The 21216-nt window shown below is 43.5% G+C and overlaps 1 protein-coding gene across 1 annotated transcript in view; it reads right to left on the bottom strand.

The window, feature by feature from the left end:
- The window catches only part of LOC311246560 (dynein axonemal heavy chain 11), a gene marked incomplete at its 5' end in the record, with an annotated part of 186316 nt that overhangs the window by 147415 nt on the left and 17685 nt on the right, over nt 1-21216 (bottom strand). The window contains 7 exons of the mRNA XM_084336710.1: nt 10784-10953; nt 11045-11299; nt 12773-13108; nt 15912-16307; nt 17994-18098; nt 18504-18687; nt 20560-20675. Of these exons, the coding sequence (XP_084192836.1) occupies nt 10784-10953; nt 11045-11299; nt 12773-13108; nt 15912-16307; nt 17994-18098; nt 18504-18687; nt 20560-20675 (1562 nt within the window). The remainder of the gene's footprint in view (nt 1-10783; nt 10954-11044; nt 11300-12772; nt 13109-15911; nt 16308-17993; nt 18099-18503; nt 18688-20559; nt 20676-21216) is intronic.

Here is a 21216-nt window from a genome sequence, read left to right as displayed (position 1 = left end):
GTGCTACTCATAATATGCAGGTGATGTGACCAATGTATCATCTTAATTCCAACAGGACAATATGTGTATAGAGGCTACTGTAATGTCTACTGTGTGATGATCTATGTGTAGCATCGCCTGCCTAGCATTGAGAAGGCACCACTGGATACTGTATATCAAGCTAAGTAACTCACCAATCCTCAGCGAATTCCTGACCCTACCCAAGTAGAATTCAAAGTGAAAGGCCTATAGAGAGAGAGATGCCAGCCAGAAATGATCCCCACAACGAAGCTAATAACTAATCTCTACCCAGGCGCCCATCTCTCTCTCTAGGAGTCACAAGCTGGTAGTGTTGTCAAAAATATCGAAGTATCGATACATATCGATACTGAATATTTTAAATGGTTTCGATACTCATTTCCCGAAATACCGATACTTTCTGCAGTATCGGTACCAGCTGGCGAGTGTTCTACCGCAAGTTGTTGACACACTGTTCAGAGCACGCTTGCCCCTCCGCCTCCTCCGAGTCCAGCCCTCCCCCTCACAGAGCCGTCTTCAGTTTGTAAACAAACATTTTAGCTGAAGATGGCAAATGCAGAGCCTCCGCAACTTGTGCTTGTGGATAAAGAAAACAGCAGAAGTGCTGTTTGGAGGTACTTCGGGTTTGAAGTAAACAACGAAGGACAAGCTAAAGATGCACCAATGCTATTTGCAAGCGGTGTTACAGAGCAGTGCCAACGTGGATCTCCATAAAGAAATAAAAGAGGTTCGTGACAGCTGCTCTTTCAACGTCACTGTGACTGAATCATTAAACCATTAACTCTAGTTTAATACATGATACGTTGTCTACTGATGGCGCATAATATCAACAGCTGATTCATTGTTAGTAACGTTACAGCTTTCAGCTAACGTTAGCTACTGCTAGCCGTTAGCTCCGTTAGCTTAGCTTAGCTGGCCACATTTATAATTACTGCATGGAAACGGAGTAACGTTAATTTTTAAACGTTATGTCGAGGTCATACAATACTACAGTCGACATAAGGTTAACGTTACCCCGTTTCCATGAAGTGTTTAAATAGCAGCAATCTTGTTGAAAATGTAACGTTACTAAAATGCTCCGAGCATAGCCTCTCTCTCTCTCTCTCTCTCTCTCTCTCTCTCTCTCTCGTTATCTTTAAATAAAAATCGAAACTGTTACTAACTGTAATACAAACAGTTCAGTTTGTCAGGTACATGCAACACAGATTACAGTGTTTACATCTGTCTGCTTGAGAAAATACCATGTTCTGCATCTGCAATTAAAATGATTGAAGTGAGATGAACAGTTATTTTTAAATGTGTGATCTAAAGATAAACAAAGGGTTTTAAAAGTGTTATATTTATCTTCTCTTATAGTACCAGAGAGAAGCTGAGGAGAATCAACCAGCAACAAAAGCTAAATTTGTTAAAAAAATAAAATAAAATAAATATATATATACCGGTATATATAATTTTTTTTTTGTATCGAAATGGTATCGAAGTATCGATACTTTTCAAGGTATCGTATCGAAGTAGAAATTCCAGTATCGTGACAACACTACAAGCTGGTTATGTCCTTTTTCTCTCCTTTTTTTTTCTTCTTGTTTCAGTGCCATGATGTAGCAACTCACACGCACACTCCCTAGTACACATACATGTACATTGACGCATGAGCACAGAGATTTGATCCTATATCAACAGACCACATAGAAAGAAGAGAGGTATCGGTGTGTACGTGCTACTTATAATATGCAGGTGATGTGAACAATGTATCACTTTAACTCCAACAGGACAATATGTGTATAGAGGCTACTGTAATGTCTACTGTGTGATGATCTACGACTTGTAGCATCACCTGCCTAGCATTGAGAAGGCACCACTGGATACTGTATATCAAGCTAAGTAACTCATCAATCCCCAGCGAATTTCTGACCCTACCCAAGTAGAATTCAAAATGAAAGGCTTACAGAGAGAGAGATGCCAGCCAGAAATTATCCCCACAACGGAGCTAATAACTAATCTCTACCCAGGCACCCATCTCTCTCTCCAGGAGTCACAAGTTGGCCATGTCCTTTTTCTCTCTTTTGTACTTTTGTCAGTGCCATGAGGTAGCAACTCACACGCACACTCCCTAGCACACACACATATACATTGACACACGAACACGGAGATTTGATCCTATATCGACAGACCACATAGAAAGGAGAGATGTATCAATGTGTACATGCTGCTTGTGATATGCAGGTGATGTGAACAGTGTATCACTTTAACTTCAACAGGGCATTATGTATAGAGGCTACTGTAGTGTCTACTGTGTGATGGTCTATGTGTAGCATCGCCTGCCTAGCATTAAGTGGGCGCCACTGGATACCATATATCAAGCTGGGTGGCTCACCCACCCAGCTTCGAGAGTTTACCACTGGTTGTTATTAAGCTATACAATTCACTCAACATACAATTCAGCGGATCTCTGATCCTATACTAACAGCCACTTATGATGTACAGGTAGGGTGCCCACCTGTCCCCATTCGCGGGACAGTCCCGATATTGGGACGTTTGTCCCGCGTCAACAAAACAATGTCCCGCAATTCAAAGATAAAAAAAATATTTTTATTTTTTATTTTTCAAAGATTATTATTTAAAAAATGTTTTAAATTTTGTTAATTTAATGCCTCGTTCCAATACCAATACCCTCTTATATTTAAAAAAAAAAATCGGCGACGTCACAAACCAATGCATCTCCAGCCGAGGCTGCCGAGCAGCTCACTCGAGTCTCGCGAGTCGCGCTGCCTGTCACCTGTCCGAGCGAGGCCGGGGCAGCTGTGTGTGTGACGTCAGTCACTCGAGTAGTCAGCCGCCAATATTACTGATACAAGTTGTTTAGCTAGCTAAGAAAAACAAGGAAATGGAGACTTTGCTCATATAACAGAGACTGGGACAAGAAGTATACGTGGCAGGAGGGGGACGTTAAGAGGCTCGGGGAGCGTCACGTATAGTTGTTCAGAGGAGCGCCTCTTCAGCAAGTCTGGCCCGACTATTATTGAGAACTGAATCAGAGGGTCGGTTTGTTATAATAACAGAATACACGGGGAGTATCGCCGGGACACTGTCCAGAGGGAAGGGGGCAATAGAATCCGGAGGCTAATATCCCCAAAACCGGAGGTGAGTGTCTCAAATGCCTTCATTGTCACCAGTTGGTATCCCGTTATTATTATTATTATCACTATCAGTGTTGGTGGCGCAGTGGCTATAGTGTGTCATCTTGTGCTGCACTGATGCTTGTTGTGAAGACACAGACCCTGACACTGTGACTGTGCACTTTCCCGGAGACAGGTTTAGAACTTAAGTCGTACAGTAATGGAGCACGTTGTACAGTGGGTGAGACTCCCCTCCTCCTCTGTCACAAAACGCCAATGTTCCCTGGAGAGTGCACATGTTCCTGTTTGCATAGGATTAATGGAGTGATTTTATCAGCTTACCAAGATTGATGGTTACCTGCTTAATGATGAAAGTGTGATTAAATAAAGATGTTGGTGACATAGACAGTAGCGGCTGAGAAGGTGATTGGTGAAGCATCTATACCAGTGGTTCTCAAACTTTTTACACCAAGTACCACCTGAGAACGTAGCTGGCTCTCCAAGTACCACCATATGACCGGCGTTAAAATACAGTCTATTCAGCTATGCACAGTTCACGCAGGAGGCAAATGTATTCCTGATACCATTATTTATTGTTAACTTTTGTCAGACACAGCCACAATGTACAAGGGGATAGCACTAGAACTAGCAAACGCTTCCACACAACTAATACAATGCAAGGGGCATTGAGAACATAATAACTAACATTCTCACATAGCAAGTGAGAAAATTAAGAACAACTGTATTTCAGCAAATGTACTTAATTCTCTCTATCTCTCTCTCTCTCACTCTCTCTCTCTCTCTCTCTCTCTCTCTCTCTCTCTCTCTCTCTCTCTCTCTCTCACACAGCAAGCAATTGTCCGTCATTCTCTCTCTCTCTCTCACACACACACACAAACACACACACACTTATTTTGTTACAAAAACTTAATTTCCTGCATTCTGGTGCAGGCATGTTTACCCTTTAAATGCCAGCTTGTGTGATGGCATCACAAATTATTTTTAAAAAAAACACAAAAAGTAAAATATTTTCAATATATCAAATGCAAAGTACATTTTTCTGGGGGAGATTATTACAGGCTAGGCATGCGTCAATGATTAGCAGCAACACAGATTTTGATGGATTTTTTGTAATGTCAGATTTAACACCAATTCTTTTCAGAAAAGTGGGAGTATTTCATTTTTTATCTGATATTACAAGAAATCTAAAAATAAATGGTTATGATCAGGGCTGAAGTTTAATTAAAGATTTATGACTGTTTAGACTGCATTACTCTCTGTCACAGTGATATCCTGGTTGTTCCCCACTTAGGTTATCTAACTTTTTTAAATGTTTATTTTTTCAGGCATCTTTTGTAAACAGTATAGGGTCAGTAGGAACTGTATAATAATATAATCAGGGCTTCAGCAGCGGGGGTGCTGAGATAAGTGATATAATAATAATAATAATAATAATAATAATAATAATAATAATAATAATAATAATAATAATAATAATAATAATAATAATAATAATAATAATAATAATAATAATAATAATAATAATAATAATAATAATAATAATAATAATAATAACAATAATAATAATAATAATAATAATAATAATTAATAATAATAATAATAATAATAATAATAATAATAATAATAATAATAATAATAATAATAATAATAATAATAATAATAATAACAACAACAACACTCTCGTTCACTAGAGGAGACCACTGCCCAACTCCGCGCTCTCACGCTCAGCTCTGCGGAGCGACACAAACAATGTAACCGTTTTGATGCATACATGTAACCTGTAGTAGCATACTGGTTATGGCGAATAAAACTTTCTATTCTTGCGGCATTTTTACCGGCGCCTTCCCGCTGTGTTTTGAACGCTGCCAATGAACATTAGTTATCAGCCTAGCCCTATCGCAGGTGAGCAAATCATAGCAGGGAGGGGGGGCCCCGCCCTCTGCGCGAGATGCATTCAGCTGCAGCCCCGCAGACCATACTGGGCTCCACTGTCTGCGCCCTGTTCGCGCGCGTTACAAAATCTAAGAGGATAGTCTACAGTGGGGGCGGGGCCCCTGGCGGGGGCCTCCGCTACACCACTGCACCTACGCACTCATACTCTTGCACCCCGGCTGTGTCCGACACATCCACGCACACTCACACATATGCTCACATGCACGCAACTGCACGAACACTGAAGGGCATACGCCCAGGCACACACCCATTTATAGACACATGGACACACGCACGATCACACACACACACACACACACACACACACACACACACACACACACACACACACACACACACACACACACCCACACACACACACACACACACACACACTCCCACACCTCTTCCAATTTGTTCTAGATCACCCAACCAGGCACCCATTTCTGTGTTTAACGGGGCACGTTGGTTGCCCTTGTTTGGGAGTATGGTGTTCGGCCTTACTCTGGGGCCTGCTTTATGTGATGTTGTTAATGTTAATATATTACTGCTATGCTTACCGTTTAACGTTGCCACCTATATTACCTTACCTGGTTGGGTGTACCTCACTGGGCAGCTGAAGATTTCATATAGTACCAAGATCTGAGTTAAAACTTTTATCTTTACTTTATTTTAAAATTTAATTTTTTTTTATTATTTTATTTTACCTAAGGGGCTCAACGAGGGCCTGAGTGGCTGGCTCTATAAAGAACCTCCAACACAAGCACTTTATGTGTGGATTAGTTTCTGAAGGGTATTTTGGGCACCTTGTTTTTTATAGGTGTCAGGGGGGGGGGGGTTACCAGACTTGTACATTCAACATGCTTAATCGATCAGACGTCTGTTTTGCTTTTTACATGCAGTTGTGCTGAGGTCTCTCTAGGTTCCAGATGCATGGCCTCTCTCGTCTGCTATGATCAACACAGGTGATGCCGTAGGGTTGGACGGGTGCTCTGTCAATTTCGTGAGTGGGAATGTTAAATCACTCAACCACCCAGTAAAATGAAAGAAGGTACTTACACATCTAAAACAGCTCAACGTGGATATAGCGTTTCTACAGGAGACACACTTAAGAACATCGGACCATGCCCGACTAGGGGGGGGGGGTTGGTGGGACAGATGTATCACTCCAACTTCCACTCAAGGGCCAGAGAAGCAGCCATATTAATTGATAAAAACACACCATTTACTATGTCAAGTGTAGAGGCTGACTCCGCAGGGCGCTATATTATAGTGGTGGGGAAGCTCCATTCATTCCTGGTCATTCTAGCTAATATCTACGCGCCAAACTGGGACAATCCTTCGTTCTTCACCAGCCTTTTTTCTCGCCTACCAGTTATGACCTCGCACCATCTCATCCTAGGCGGCGACATGAATTGCGCACTCTCCCCGGTGCTGGACCGTAGCTCGCCCAGAAGGGCCCCCCTGTCTAAATCAGCCCGCGCAATCCAGCTCTTTCTTAAATCGTATGGGGTAGCTGACGTATGGCGGTTTCGTAATCCAGAGGATCCAGAGGATATTCCTTCTTCTCCCCGGTCTTTTCGCGCATAGATAACTTTATCTTGGATAAAAGGCTCCTCTCCCTTGTGACTATGGAGCGATAGTTATCTCAGACCATGGTCCCTTAGTTATGAAAATGAGTATCCCGAATACACGGCTCGGCCACCGCCAGTGAAGACTCAACCCGTTGCTCCTGTCGGAGGAAGCCTTCACAAACTTCATCACCTCGGAAATTACATTATTTCTCGACATTAATAAGACTCCGGGAATGTCTTCTTTAACCATTTGGGAATCACTTAAGGCGTACTTAAGGGGACAGGTGATTTCATATTGCGCCAACCAAAAGAAGATAAAACACGGCACGCCTTAAGCAACTGACGGACGAGATTTTGGAGCTAGATAGACTACATAGCCACTCGCCATCAACCGACACGTTGAAAAAACGTATATCGTTGCGAACTGAGTTTGACCTCCTGTCAACGCGACAGGCTGAGTACCTCATTACTAAAACGTGACAGGGGTATTATGAACATGGGGAGAAGGCTGAACGGATACTTGCCCATCAGCTGCGACAAAGAACTGCCAACCAGTCCATCCCCACTATCAACGACGAGTGGGGCTCAAAAGCCACTGACAACCTTAAAATTAATAAAAGCTTTAAAACTTTCTACCAATCGTTATACACCTCGGACTCGCAAGTGGGCCCTCCACGCTGGACGATTTCTATAGGACCCTCCGCGTCCCGACAGTCGACCCAGAGAGGGCCGCGGATCTGGAGGAGGAACTTACGGTTGCAGAGATTACGTCAGCGATTAGATCTATGCAGAGTGGCAAGTCCCCGGGGCCAGACGGCTACCCTACAGACTTCTACAAAAAATTCTCAACCCAGCTGTCCCCGCTGCTGCTAGCCGTATTTGATGAATCATTCTCAACAAATTCTCTTCCTCCGACCATGCGCCAAGCGGTTATCTCCTTAATCCTTAAGAAAGACAAGAACCCACTGGAATGCGGCTCGTTCCGTCCAATTTCCCTCCTTAACGCCGATGTCAAGGTTCTCGCTAAGGTTCTGGCCCGTCGTCTGGAGGGGGTTCTCCCCTCGATTATCTCGCCGGACCAAACAGGCTTCATCAAGAATCGGTACTCTTTCTTTAACATCAGACGCCTCCTAAATATCCTGTATATCCCCTCTCCACCCGGAACACCTGAGGTGGTCCTCTCCCTTGATGCGGAAAAAGCGTTTGATCGGGTGGAGTGGAACTATCTTTTTCACGCTCTGGAGAGGTTTGGGTTTGGCCCTAAACTCATAGCTTGGATTAAAATTCTATATACGTCTCCGATGGCTGCCGTTCGCACCAACAACAATCTATCCACCTACTTTGAACTCCATAGGGGTACGAGACACTCGAGACAGGGATGTCCCTTATCTCCACTCCTTTTCGCGATCGCAATGGAGCCCCTTGCGCTGGCTCTGAGGCAGAACACCGATATCAAAGGGATCATGCGCGCGGACTCGGAGCATAAAGTCTCGCTCTACGCGGACGACATGTTGTTGTATATATCACAACCCCTAACGAGTCTCCCTCAGTTAATGTCCCTACTTGCAGACTTCGGCAAAATATCCGGATACAAAATCAACATTAAAAAAAGCGAGCTGATGCCCGTCGGCACCTCGGCGGATCGGACACCTCTGAGCACATTCCCGTTTAAAATTAGCCCTAAAAAGGTCAAGTACCTCGGGATATGGATCACGCATGAACATAAGGACCTATATATGGCTAACTATCAACCTTTACTGTCTGGTCTGGGTGGGAGAATCAACACAATAAAGATGAATGTATTGCCGAAATGTCTATATGTATTTCAGAGTCTTCCAGTCTTTCTGACTAAAACATTCTTCTCCAAGATAAACAACCAGATATCTTCCTTTATCTGGAACAAAAAACCGCCCCGGATCAAAAGATCTATGCTGCAGAGACCCCGCGTAATGGGTGGGATGGCGCTTCCAAACTTTATTTACTACTACTGGGCAGCAAACATAAGATCGTTACTATACTGGGTAAAGGGCGAGGACACAGCCCCCTGGTGGACAGTACTGGAGAGTGCGTCGGTTAAATCCACCTCCCTATCTGCCTTGTTATGTGCTAAGCTCCCGTTCACACAGCCCATATCTAGCTTTACCTCGAACCCAGTTGTCATCCATTCGATAAAAGTGTGGAACCAATTTAGAAGAACCTTTTCCTGCTCCGATCACAAGAAATCACATGTTTGTCCCATCAACGATGGATAAGGCCTTCGACAGTTGGGCTGGGAGTGGAGTGATTGCGCTGTCTGACCTCTATATAGACGGCAACTTTGCCTCCTTTGAACAGCTAGTACAGAAATACAAGATCCCTAGGTCACACTTCTATAGATACTTGCAACTCCGGAGCTTCGTAACTTCGAACTCAGACTGCTACCCAGTGTGTCCTCCTGCCTCCCTTTTAGACTCAATCTTGAACTGTAAACTGATCCAGAAACAGGCTATAAGCAGAATTTATGAACTACTTAATAGAAGCAACTCGACACCTTTAGATCTCCTCAGGGGCAGATGGGAGACTGACTTAGGTGAACCAATCACAGAGGACACATGGGACAAAATAATACAGGGGATTTTCTCCTCTTCTATTTGCCTTAAACATGCGGTTATCCAATTTAAAATTGTACACCGACTGCATTGGTCTAAAGACAGGCTCTCTAAAATATATCCCGACATAGACCCTCTATGCGACCGCTGCAGACAGGCTCCAGCCACTCTGCTCCACATGTTCTGGACGTGCCCAAAGTTGCACACCTATTGGCAGACCATCTTTGACACCTTCTCTAAGATATTTGGAAAGGAAGTGGAGCCATCACCATATATTGCATTATTCGGAGTGGCCCCAACGGGACATCCACTTTAAATGGTGGGAATCTAGAATGCTGGCCTTCTGTTCACTTTTGGCCAGAAGGCTGATACTGTTCAAATGGAAGGACCCAGGTTCACCTGTCTACGGCCACTGGATGAGAGAGGTCATGCATCATATCAAACTGGAGAAGATCAGGTATACTGTCAGAGGTTGTACCGAAAAATTCCACAATATTTGGGATCCTTTCCTAACTTTCTTTGAGGGTATGGAAGCGGATCATGTGACAGAGGCGATCTGACTGGCCTTCCTAGTCTCTCAGCTTGTTATTCTTTTATGTTCTTACTTTTCTTTTTCTCTATCTACAGAATACAAGAGATGCATATGTGACTGATGTCTGGTGATTTAAAAGCTAAAAGGAAAAACAATGATTAATAAATTATTTAAGGTATTTTAGAATGATTTTGTCTGGTATAGGGGTGGGGGGAGGGGGGGAGAGGGAGGGAGGGCATTACTTTACTTTTCTTTTCTTTGGCCCATGTGGGACCGCCTGTAAAATCTAAATATTCAAAAAAAATAAAAACTCTGTATGTACACTCAACGTGACATGAGGGAAACCTCAGTTGCCTTTTATTTATTATTATAATTTTTTTTTCTCCATTTTTACAGCTTTTATTGGTCATACAAGACCGACAGAGGAGAGGGAGAACGGGAGAAGATGTGGGGAGGACATGCGACAAATCAGCCCGGGAGCGGGAGGCGAACCCGGGACGGCCGCGTAGGTCTGCGAGGCAGTATGCGGTGTGCCACTATGGGGCCCAAACCTTTTGAGTTTAAATAAAGGTTTGAAATTAAATACCACTTAGAGCTGAATCCTATACCAATTTCACGACCATACTACGGGGGAAAAACGCATAGCGACACTGAACTGGCAATTTAAATATCCCGACAGCCGGGCTGCCCCCCCAAAGATTTTATACCTGTGCAAATGAAATTTAAGACGTTTTAAATAATATCTTTGTAATGGCCTTAAATTGAGAATTAATCAGATACCCTGTTATATGAAGTCCACAATTCCATAGCTGTCTATAATGTAGTTGAGGAGATAACCATGAAGAAAGTAGTGAAACCTATGATCACAATAGTCACTTATTGTGGAGACCCCCCCTGAGACCCCCCTGAGACCCCTGAGGGTCCCCAGACCCCACGTTGAGATCCATTGTAACAGCATAGGAGGTGTGCTGTAGATAACAGCTTTGCAAAGAAAGATTTTACCTGTCAGTGATTGACGTCATGAGATGTTCCTTGAACAACCAACTCCACTTCTTTATAACGTTCAGGAGACTGGCTTTGAAAGACTTGATATCCACTCTGAACCATCCGTCCAACACTCTGAAGTCCTCAAGCTTGGTGACCTTAGTGTACAGATCTTCGTAATAATCTATCTGTAGAGTTAGGAATATGCTAGATTAGAAACGCATGTCAAGCGCGGATGAATGTTGATTCTTGAACGAAGAATCGGTCTAATCATCTCACCTGCTCTCTGAACTTCTCGATCGCGGGCGGGCTTTCGGGGAAAACGTCCTCTCCGCAAGCCTCCGACTCTTCGGCCGTCAGCACGTGTCCGTACAGGAGGAACTGCCTGAGGAACTCGGCCCGGTCGTCTAGCCAGAGGTGGGTGTAGCGGTCAAAGTGGCTCTGGTACTCCAGGGCTTTCTGGAGGACCTCGTCCACTCGCACCATGATCTCCTGCCTCAGGTCTAACAGATCTAGCATGTCATCCATCACATCCTGGGAGAATTAGAGCAGTTTAAGAGAATTACATCAGGAGTACAGCAAGCCATTTTAACATAATATTTATATATATATATATATATATATATATATATATATATATATATATATATATATATATATATATATATATATATATATATATATATATATATATATATTAGAGGTGGGCATAGATACATTTTTTTAATCTAGATTAATCTATCTGCAATCCTGGATTTAATCTAGATTAATCTAGATTAAAATGGCTAAAAAAAAAACCTGCCGAAGGCATTCAAAATATGTGTTCTACCCAAATAATGACCAGAAGTAAGTCCTTACTTTTTCTTTCCTCCTTATGTTTCTCAGGCCAGGTGGCCCATTACACCATGAGCCCATCTCCCGTTTCCAAAATGCATTACAGACTGTTTGAAAAAGCTGTTTTGCTATGATAATTGGTAATGAAATATCAAAATAATGTTCAGTAAGATGTACTTGTGTTTAATAAGTTGTTTTATTCAGAAGTTAACACAAATAAATAATATTACCAGTACAGTACAGTATCTAGCACTCTCAGGAGCAAAACAGAAAGAATAATTTCAAACTTGAACTATGTGACATGGCTTGAATCAACTGCTCCAGTGGAGTTGCTCAGTGGCCAATGGTGTCAACTGTGGTTGTACTGGGCAGCTCCCAGGTGTGAATGGAACTGTGTGAATGTGAAGCAGGGCGTTCCTGAAAAAGAGCATCTGTGCTCAGCGAACCTACCCTGGGTAAATAAAGGTAAAAAAAAAAAAAATGTTTTAGATTAATGCGTTAATTATATTATCGCGCGATACTAGTATAGCGTTAACGCAGCACGTTAACGGCCCAGCTCTAATATATATATATATATTACTATATATATAACGTGCTATATATATATATTACTATATATTACTATATATTACTATATATATATATTTATTTATTTTTATTAGTAAAGACAATAATTGTTACGATCCCTAGCTTGTTGTCTACAAGCAGTATGAGTATGAATCCACCTGTGATGTTGCCAGTATAGAATTACAGGAAAATATTCATACAGTATACTATTTACGAACTGTCAACTTGCTAAATTCAATATTTGGAACCTTGTGTGGCGAAAATGACTGTTGATATCAGAATAGACACATGGATTGTGGTTGTAATCCTCCTATTTCCTGTGAAAGCAGTCACAAACTAAACAGATTGACAGCTTCTCAGTTCTCACATACAGTAGCTAGTTGGTGAAAAAGCAACAGACCCTAACAAACTTTACTTTAAAAATGTCTTTCAACCAGATGTTTCAGGAATGACTTACCAAAATACAACACATAAAACCATAATCCCAGCTGTGTCTCTACAGTGCATGCTTGCAACCAAATCATAGTCATAATATTATTAATTAACCGTATAGGTTAATTCAGAGTTCTTTGAAAATAAATCCCTCTCGCCTAAACGCCTTCCCACCTGATAGCTCTCCGCGTCCAAATGAACGGCCACCCTGTCCACGTTCCTTGATGTCTTGAAGATGTCCCCCACCAGTCCCTCCACCAGCTCGTAGAGGCCGTCCCCCGCGTCTCGCTCCAGCGAGGGCAGGAAGGACACCGCCGGGCCGCTCAGCAGCATGTGGGCCTGGAACAGCGGGGCTCGGCTCGGCCCTCCCGGCTCCATGTTCTCCACAAAGAACTCCAGGGAGCGGCTGATGGCGCTGAAGAGCCCCTCCACCACCATGTCGTCCACGTACTCCAGGTAGGACCGGCAGCTCTCCGAGGCCGGGGCGGCGTGGAGGAGGGACATGTTCTCCTGGTGGATGGAGGAGAATATCTCATGAGCAAAGATCAATCGACAGATTTGTGGATGTCCTGGCTCTGTACTCATCATCGCGTTGGATTTAAAATTATTATTTTTTTATTCACTTTTTCTCCCATTTTTCTATATTTTTCTCCCATCCCAATTTCGTATCATCCAATTCAACCCTCCCCTGTCACGAACGCTGTTTCTTGCCTCCCACAAGCCGGCTGCAATGTGGACTAAGTCATACATAGCACAAGTCCCCTCCGGTACTTGAGATAACAGCAGTCGCATCTTTTCACCTGCGCAGCTCGATCTCTCAGTGGCGAGGAGTAACGCGTGGGAGGCTCACGCTGCCCCCGACACTTCCTGATTCTACTGCGCAGGCGCACCAACCGACCTGTAGGAGTCGCTGTCCACAACGCCCGATCCCCACCCATCAGTTTCCCACCCCCTAATACGGCCAATGTGTATTAGTACGGACGACCAGCTAAACTGAAAGCAAATGTGGAGCGCTGGGCTCGAACAGGCAAGCCCAGCGTCTCCAGCATTTCGTGGCGAGTGCCTTGCCCACTACGCCACGTAGCCGCCCTCGTTGGATTTAAAATTATATAGTTCACTGTGATAAAGTTCACCAGCAATAAAAAATGTAAAGAAATTATGTATTTGTAATTTTAACAGCAATTCTTAACACATTGGTCGCCGGACCCGACTATAGTCGGGTTAACTCGCCGAACGTTGAGCGCCAGGACCCCCGAAAACCCGAGTATACATGGGTTTTCATCGTTATTTCTTTTATTCGATATTTCCATTCATAAAACATCCCGGGAGCCTGTGTTATCACTGGGGATGGGTCTGAGATCGCAGCCGCTATTGCACTCTGTTTGAAACGATGTGGTTTGGTGTGTCGGTCGATCTGCGGCCTGCGAGCGGAGTCTAAATAGTCTGGCAGGCAAAGCGCTTATAACACATGCATCGACGAGAATCAAGCAGTCGCGGTTCATGTTCATTGCTGGATTACGTTGGCAACACGATCAACATCAATACTTGGAATGGCGATCAGATAATTGGAATATTCTTTTTGCAGTACATCCTAGTCAAGGTAAGGGCTATATGGTATCAATCTTGCGTTGATCCAAGCATGCTTTCATTGTGATCCGAAAGTGTTACTGTAACGTAGGCCTGCCGCGATAAGCAATAAATCGATTAATTGCCGCGATAATTAAAATGAATGCAATGATTTTGACGGGCGCGATTAATTGCTATTTGCGCGTTTGTTTTAATGAGGCGGAACCAGTGCCCCTTGCAGTCTCTCTCCGTGTGGGTTGGCCGCTGGCGTTACTACAGAGCACAGCACGGGAGCTCCGTGGGGCAGTAGCAACGCCACATATAGCTTAATACATTTCTCAATAGTGTTGCTCCTTTTAACCAAGTAGCGTTATTTGTAGTGTAACGTTAGAATAACACAGAATAACGTTAATACAATTACATGCATCATTGTTTACAATGAACGGGTGGGGCTAGTCAAAGCACTGGAGACGGGGACAAGTTAAACATGAATTAATTTATTATAACGGGTCGTTTTCGAGTCGTGCTGCAGTGCCTACGCACCACAGCTATTCTATTATATACTGCTTTGACGCTTCCTCCTCATCGTTGATTGCCTGTAGTAGCTGCATCTAACGTTAGTAGCTAACGTTAAAACTAAAAAACACAACCGGACGAGACAAGTTGTCGGCTAGGATAATCACAACAATACTTCCGGTCCGGTCGGTGGGCTTCAAAATAAAAGTCTTAAACCGGAAAAGACGGAGCGGTGGGCTTCAAAATAAAAGTTTTGGGAAATAAATTTCTCAAAAAAATTCTCTAACCGGTCGCAATAATATCGCTTATCGCGATATTTTCGGGGGCAATTAATCGCCCAGCAAAATGTGTTATCGTGGCAGGCCTAATGTAACGTTACTCCACAACGTATGCCGTTGGTGGCGATCAGAGCATAAAAAAACGACCCCCTCCCCCCCACCCTTTCACGCATTCATGATGAAACATAATACCGATAATATAAATTTGATTTGAGAACAGTAGCTAGTCCAGGGAAGAAACGATAACGCTTTTACTAGAATACACGTTGCCGGCCATTATGCAGCCTTTTGGAAATGACACCAGACCGCCCTGAAACTACACTCATATTCACAACGGTATAAAACGGGAATGTATTGATGGAAAAATTATCTGCTTCTTGCATCTTGACCGGAAGAAACTCAATGACAATCGACTATATTATTAGATCCATAGCTATAATATATAATATAGCTTTAGGCCTGCAAACACAGCCACATATCCCCATGTTAAAAGGCGTTGGCATTTCAACGGTAAGGTAAACAGCGACCTCTGGCGCTGAATGAGTTAATATGCTGTGACTATTAGATGTGTGGAATCAATCCAACAGTACATAAATAAATTCAAAGAAATAATAATAAGAAATACAAAATTAAGTTGTAAAATAAAACTAAAAATTATTTTACTATTACGTATCTTACTACTATGCTACTATACTTATACTACTACCACCTATCATGCTAATATGTCTATACTAAGATGCACTCGGAGTGTAACTCAAGTTTGACACTAGTCACCTTAGCTGCCAGAGATGTACCCTTCCTGCTGACTTGTTGTTCACAATTTGTAAGTCGATTTGGATAAAAGCGTCAGCTAAATGCTTAAATGTAAATAAACATAAATACATAAAAAATACACATCGAGGAAAGGTTTACTAAAAATAACATTGCCGCCGATCGTATGTGAGCAGCCCTACCTGCACCAGCTTGTGGATAGACTCCCCGTCGTTCTTCATGGAGCTGCATCTCTTACTGACGCGGTCTCCTCTGTCCTCCAGCAGGATGAGGGCACCTTTCTTGTTGTCCTTCCTGCAGAACATGGTCTGCTTGCTCCACCCGCTCATCAGAGACCGGATGGCGTCGCAGTTGTCCTTCGCCCTCTGGACTCTCCTCTCCAGGCCGTGGACCAGCTCCTTGGTGGCTCCGATGAAGCCCCAGCAGCCCTGGTCCCGCCACGTCAGCTCGGTCTCCGCCCTCGTCAGCTGCCGGTCCGCGGCCGACAGCTCCGCTCGGATGAGGGGGAGCTCCACCTCGAGCACCGTCTGTCTCACTTTGTTGTACCACTGGACCATCAGCTGCAGACCGCTCACGTACTGGGAAACACAAGTGTGGAAAGAGAATAGAACGGAATAGAAATCCTTTATTTATCCCAAGGGAAATTCAGCACTACAGATCGCTCGCAGTAAACGGTAAACATTTAGGTAGTCAAAACTAAAGTCACGAATAAGAATAAAATACGGTCCGGGATATACATTCTGGTATGTATTGTAAAATGTTAAATATACAGCCAAAAATATACAGTCAAATGTACAGTAATAAGTACAGTAAAAAAAGAGAGTATGAGGTAGGATAGTGTGGTGGAACCGGACTCATCAATTATGGCCGTAGATGGATCTTCATGATCAATATAGCGTTAGGTTTAATAGTGAAACGCATAGTACAAAGTACATGTAGGTTAAATGAGCTTTGCTGACAGTAGTGTTTACAGTGGCCACCTAGGAGAACAATGAGGTGGAGAAGGTCTTGTGGATAGAGAAGGTGGGGGTTTGGGGACATTGTCTCTCTAGGTGTGAGATTCAAGCTATTGTTAGGACAGACAATGGGATTCCTCCACAATTGAATATACAGTCAAAAGCATAGCCAAGTTGAACAGTGGGGAGAACAGCGCCATCGTCGCTTTTTCACCGCCAATACTCACTCTGAGTCCTGGGCTTTTAAGTATTACTGAGTATGATTCAATACAATACATTTACTCAACAGTATAGACATGGGGTTCATTGGGGGGGAAACCCCATTGTGGTTTAACATAGAGATCTAAGATGTTTCTAACATGTGCTCAAATGCACAAAATCAAGTAGTTTTATTTTGATTTCTGACATGTTACACATGGCTCTTGATATTGGACTTTAGTATCGGGCAAATTCTACAACACTGATACCCTGTTGTTCAGGAGTGTAAAGTACTTGAGTAATTGTACTTTGTTACAATACTTAAGTACTGTTTTGGGGGATTTGTACTTTACTCGAGTATTATTAGGTTTGTATACTTGTACTTTTACTCAATTACATTTCAGAGAAAAAAAACATACTTTTTACTCCTTACATTTGAAATGCAGACCTACAAAGTACAAATCTCGCAGGTCCAACCATTTTAATTAGTATATTTGTTTCTCTGGCCGAACTAACGTTAACGTTACTAATCCTGCGGCCGCACTTTATATAAAAACAGCCAATCAAATCCCCATCAATGGAAAATGAACCCGCCCATACCCATGCTGATTGGTCCTTGTGCAAAGACTCGAAAGTGGGGATCTTTGATTAAACACCTGCTATCAGAAGAATAGACAGTCAGAAAAAAAGTTTAAACTTTTTAGTACTTAAGTACATTTAAAAGTAGAAACTCTTTTACTTTTACTCAAGTGTGTTTTAGCCAGATACTTCACTTTTTTTTTTACTTTTACTTGAGTACGATTTTGAGACGGTACCCATACTTTCACTTAAGTATAATTTCTGGGTACTTTTTACACCCCTACTGTTGTTTTTGGCTGTTACGGGTCTGTTACGGGTCTGACAGTAATGGGGGACCCTGATGGAAACAAGACAAACGTCTTTCTCAGGTCTGCATCCCCTTAACAATTGTGTGTATTGAGCCGTACTGTATTGTACCCATTCTGCAATCTGTTAAATAAAGTTTTCATTCATTCACATCCGACATCAGTTGCGGTGTTGGTGCACCCCCCTTTGAACAAATTCCACCTGTGAGTTTGTAAGACGTCAAACCTTTAGGAACATATCTCTCTTCTCAAACACGGCCATGGCTGGAGCAGGGATGTCGACCTGGCTGAGCGTCCGAATGTACCTCACGTCTCTCAAGACTGCAATCAGCTGTGACGGGAAAGGAAACGGTCAGTAGAGTGATAAAGAAACAAGTATCACACTGTCTGGGGTGGCGATAAAATGTTTTCACTTTACCGAAAGAATCCTTGAGAGAAGAATACATGATGTAATATAGAGTAAGCAAATGCACAATTGTTATTAGGGCTGTCCTTGACATAACATAGGACATAGTACTCATTTAAACAATAAATCTATGAAAATGTGTTTTCCCCACATGCAACAATGTAGAAGTATCTCTGTGAAATCTAGTGCTTACAAGAGATGTGCTTATAATTTCTCAGGAAATAACTCATTCACCGTGGGCAAATGACTAATTGACCAATAGAATATTAGACCAACTGATTAATTGACTGATGATTGACTATGAAGGTGCAGCCCTAGGATGTATGGTACCTTTGGGTTGAAGTTGACTGATATCAGACCAGATGGCTTTCTTGAGATGAGGGGCTGGTCCAGGTTGAAGTGGCAGACCTGGTCCAGCGTGCTGCACCAGTCGGTGTAGACATCCTCTTCATACTGGTCCAGGAGAGTCAGCATCTCCATGTACTCCCGTGCCATCTCTGACCCCTCCAGGGACCTGGCGAACAATATGGTCAGTGAAGAAGAACTACTCCTGCTGTTACGGCCACAGCCAGGGCCTTTCTCTCCCCTGTCTGTCAGCAGGTCTCCACGGCCTTATATGGGTCTCTTCCTGTTCCCGCCTCACCATCACTCTGTCTACCTGGACCTCACAGCATCACAGAGCCAGGATGAGAGGCCTGCACCCCTGCCACTCCTGGTCTGAGTGTTGTTTCACCTGTCTTGGTATTAGGACTCTTATCTGGACCTCTATACTCTATATATTTATAGTGTGTTTTGTGAGCTCGGTAGCCTGCGTCACTCTAACCCATGTTCTCCTGTGTGTAGGATCACACACCTCCGGGCTGCACCCCCACCCTTGGACATCACCAGCCTGGACTATCCCCGGGACCTCATGGACACAGACAATACCCTAAACCGCCTCATTCTCCCGTGCCTTGTGTTCTGCTCTTGGGTTCTCTAGACACCACCCTAACACCTGTACCATCTCTGACCCCTCCAGGGACCTGGCGAACAATATGGTCAGTGAAGAACTACTCCTGTACGACCTCTGACCCCTCCAGGGACCTGGCAAACAATATAGTAAAGGTAAATGCTAAATTATCTTATATAATAATATATAGGGGTCTGGGGAGGGTGTAGACGACCACATGCCTCCTCCTCCTACTGTGGGTCTGGGGAGGGTGTAGACGACCACATGCCTCCTCCTCCTACTGTGGGTCTGGGGAGGGTGTAGACGACCACATGCCTCCTCCTACTGTGGGTCAGGGGAGGGTGTAGACGACCACATGCCTCCTCCTCCTACTGTGGGTCAGGGGAGGGTGTAGACGACCACATGCCTCCTCCTCCTACTGTGGGTCTGGGGAGGGTGTAGACGACCACATGCCTCCTCCTACTGTGGGTCAGGGGAGGGTGTAGACGACCACATGCCTCCTCCTCCTACTGTGGGTCAGGGGAGGGTGTAGACGACCACATGCCTCCTCCTCCTACTGTGGGTCTGGGGAGGGTGTAGACGACCACATGCCTCCTCCGATACATGTGGAGTCGCCAGCCACTTCTTTTCACCCGACAGTGAGGAGTTTCACCGCGATGGTTCACACCATCTCCCTCCGATCCCCTCCCTGCTGAACAGGCCCCCGACCGACCAGTAGGAGTCGCTGTTGCAACGACCAGGAGTCATACCCCACCTGCTTCCCACCAGCCAACACTACCTAGTGTTCATAAGGACGTAGGGCTGGGCGATAAAACGATAACGATAACTATCGCGATAAATTATTTCCTCGAAATAAACATGAAACGTGGTCGCAAAGTTTCGATATATCGGTTTTCCAAGCTTGGATATGAGCACACGCACTAACAACCAATCAGTGAATGAGATGGCCGACAGCGGAAGGAGACCCGCGCTGCACCTCTGGGTAGAGAGGTAGGACTCAAGTAGTAAACAAGGCTTGCTAGGCTAATTAGCTTGAACGGCGCTGTTTTATATATTTACGTGCCGAGTATGTGTGTGGCGTGAATTCTGAGGCCACGTTTATAGTAGTGTGGGGTATACAGTGGACGTCGTTTCAATATATTGTGGCGGAAGAGAGTATTTTAGTGTCATATTTATTACATTGTCATGAGATACTCCGCTTGTCGGCTAACTGCTAACGTGCGCGGACTGATGACGACATCAACTCGACTCGAGACATTCGCAGCAGCATAAGAAGTTAATTAAACTTGACAGACATTATATCGACGATAATTATCGATATCGAATTATATGAAAATAATTTTATCATTTGGTCATATCGCCCAGCCCTATAAGGACGTATATATATATCCGACTTCTGTTACAGATCAGAACAGTCAAGTGAGCGTTTGTACTTACAAGTCGAGCACAAATCTGAAGTTTTCCCAAGGAGTTTGAATTCGTTCTCTGAGCATTTTTGCCCACTTTAAGGCTCCAGACGTGCAAGGCATGTTCTTAGTCAGACCAGTATCCATCTGTAAACAAACAAACATGTTCTTAGTCAGACCAGTATCCATCTGTAAACCAAACACACATGTTCTTAGTCAGACCAGTATCCATCTGTAAACCAAACAAACATGTTCTTAGTCAGACCAGTATCCATCTGTAAACAAACAAACAAGCATGTTCTTAGTCAGACCAGTATCCATCTGGAAACCACATGTTCTTAAGTCAGACCAGTATTCATCTGGAAACCAAACAAACAAACATGTTCTTAGTCAGACCAGTATCCATCTTTATACAATGGCATGCAAATGTCTTGATTCTGATTGGCTGAAACAGTGAAGTTGCATAACAGTATAACACACTCCACGTGACCCCAGATCCCTCCCACAACCGAATTACTTTATTTTTTCTGTCTGAATCAATCCGCCATAGATAGAAAAATGGAAGTATGAAAAGCTTTTGAACGAATCGTCCAAAAAAGATACAGTCAACTGGAATATGTTAGTTTGTTACATACACATGGATTATGTAATTAATTTGTCATGACTCATTGTGAAACAAAAGAAAAAT

Source organism: Notolepis coatsorum, assembly GCF_963971535.1.
Source record: "Notolepis coatsorum genome assembly, chromosome: 19".
Classification (NCBI taxonomy): Eukaryota; Metazoa; Chordata; class Actinopteri; order Aulopiformes; family Paralepididae; genus Notolepis; species Notolepis coatsorum.
The sequence above is the reverse complement of the archived record's forward strand: the minus strand, read 5'-3'. Positions and strand labels throughout refer to the sequence as shown.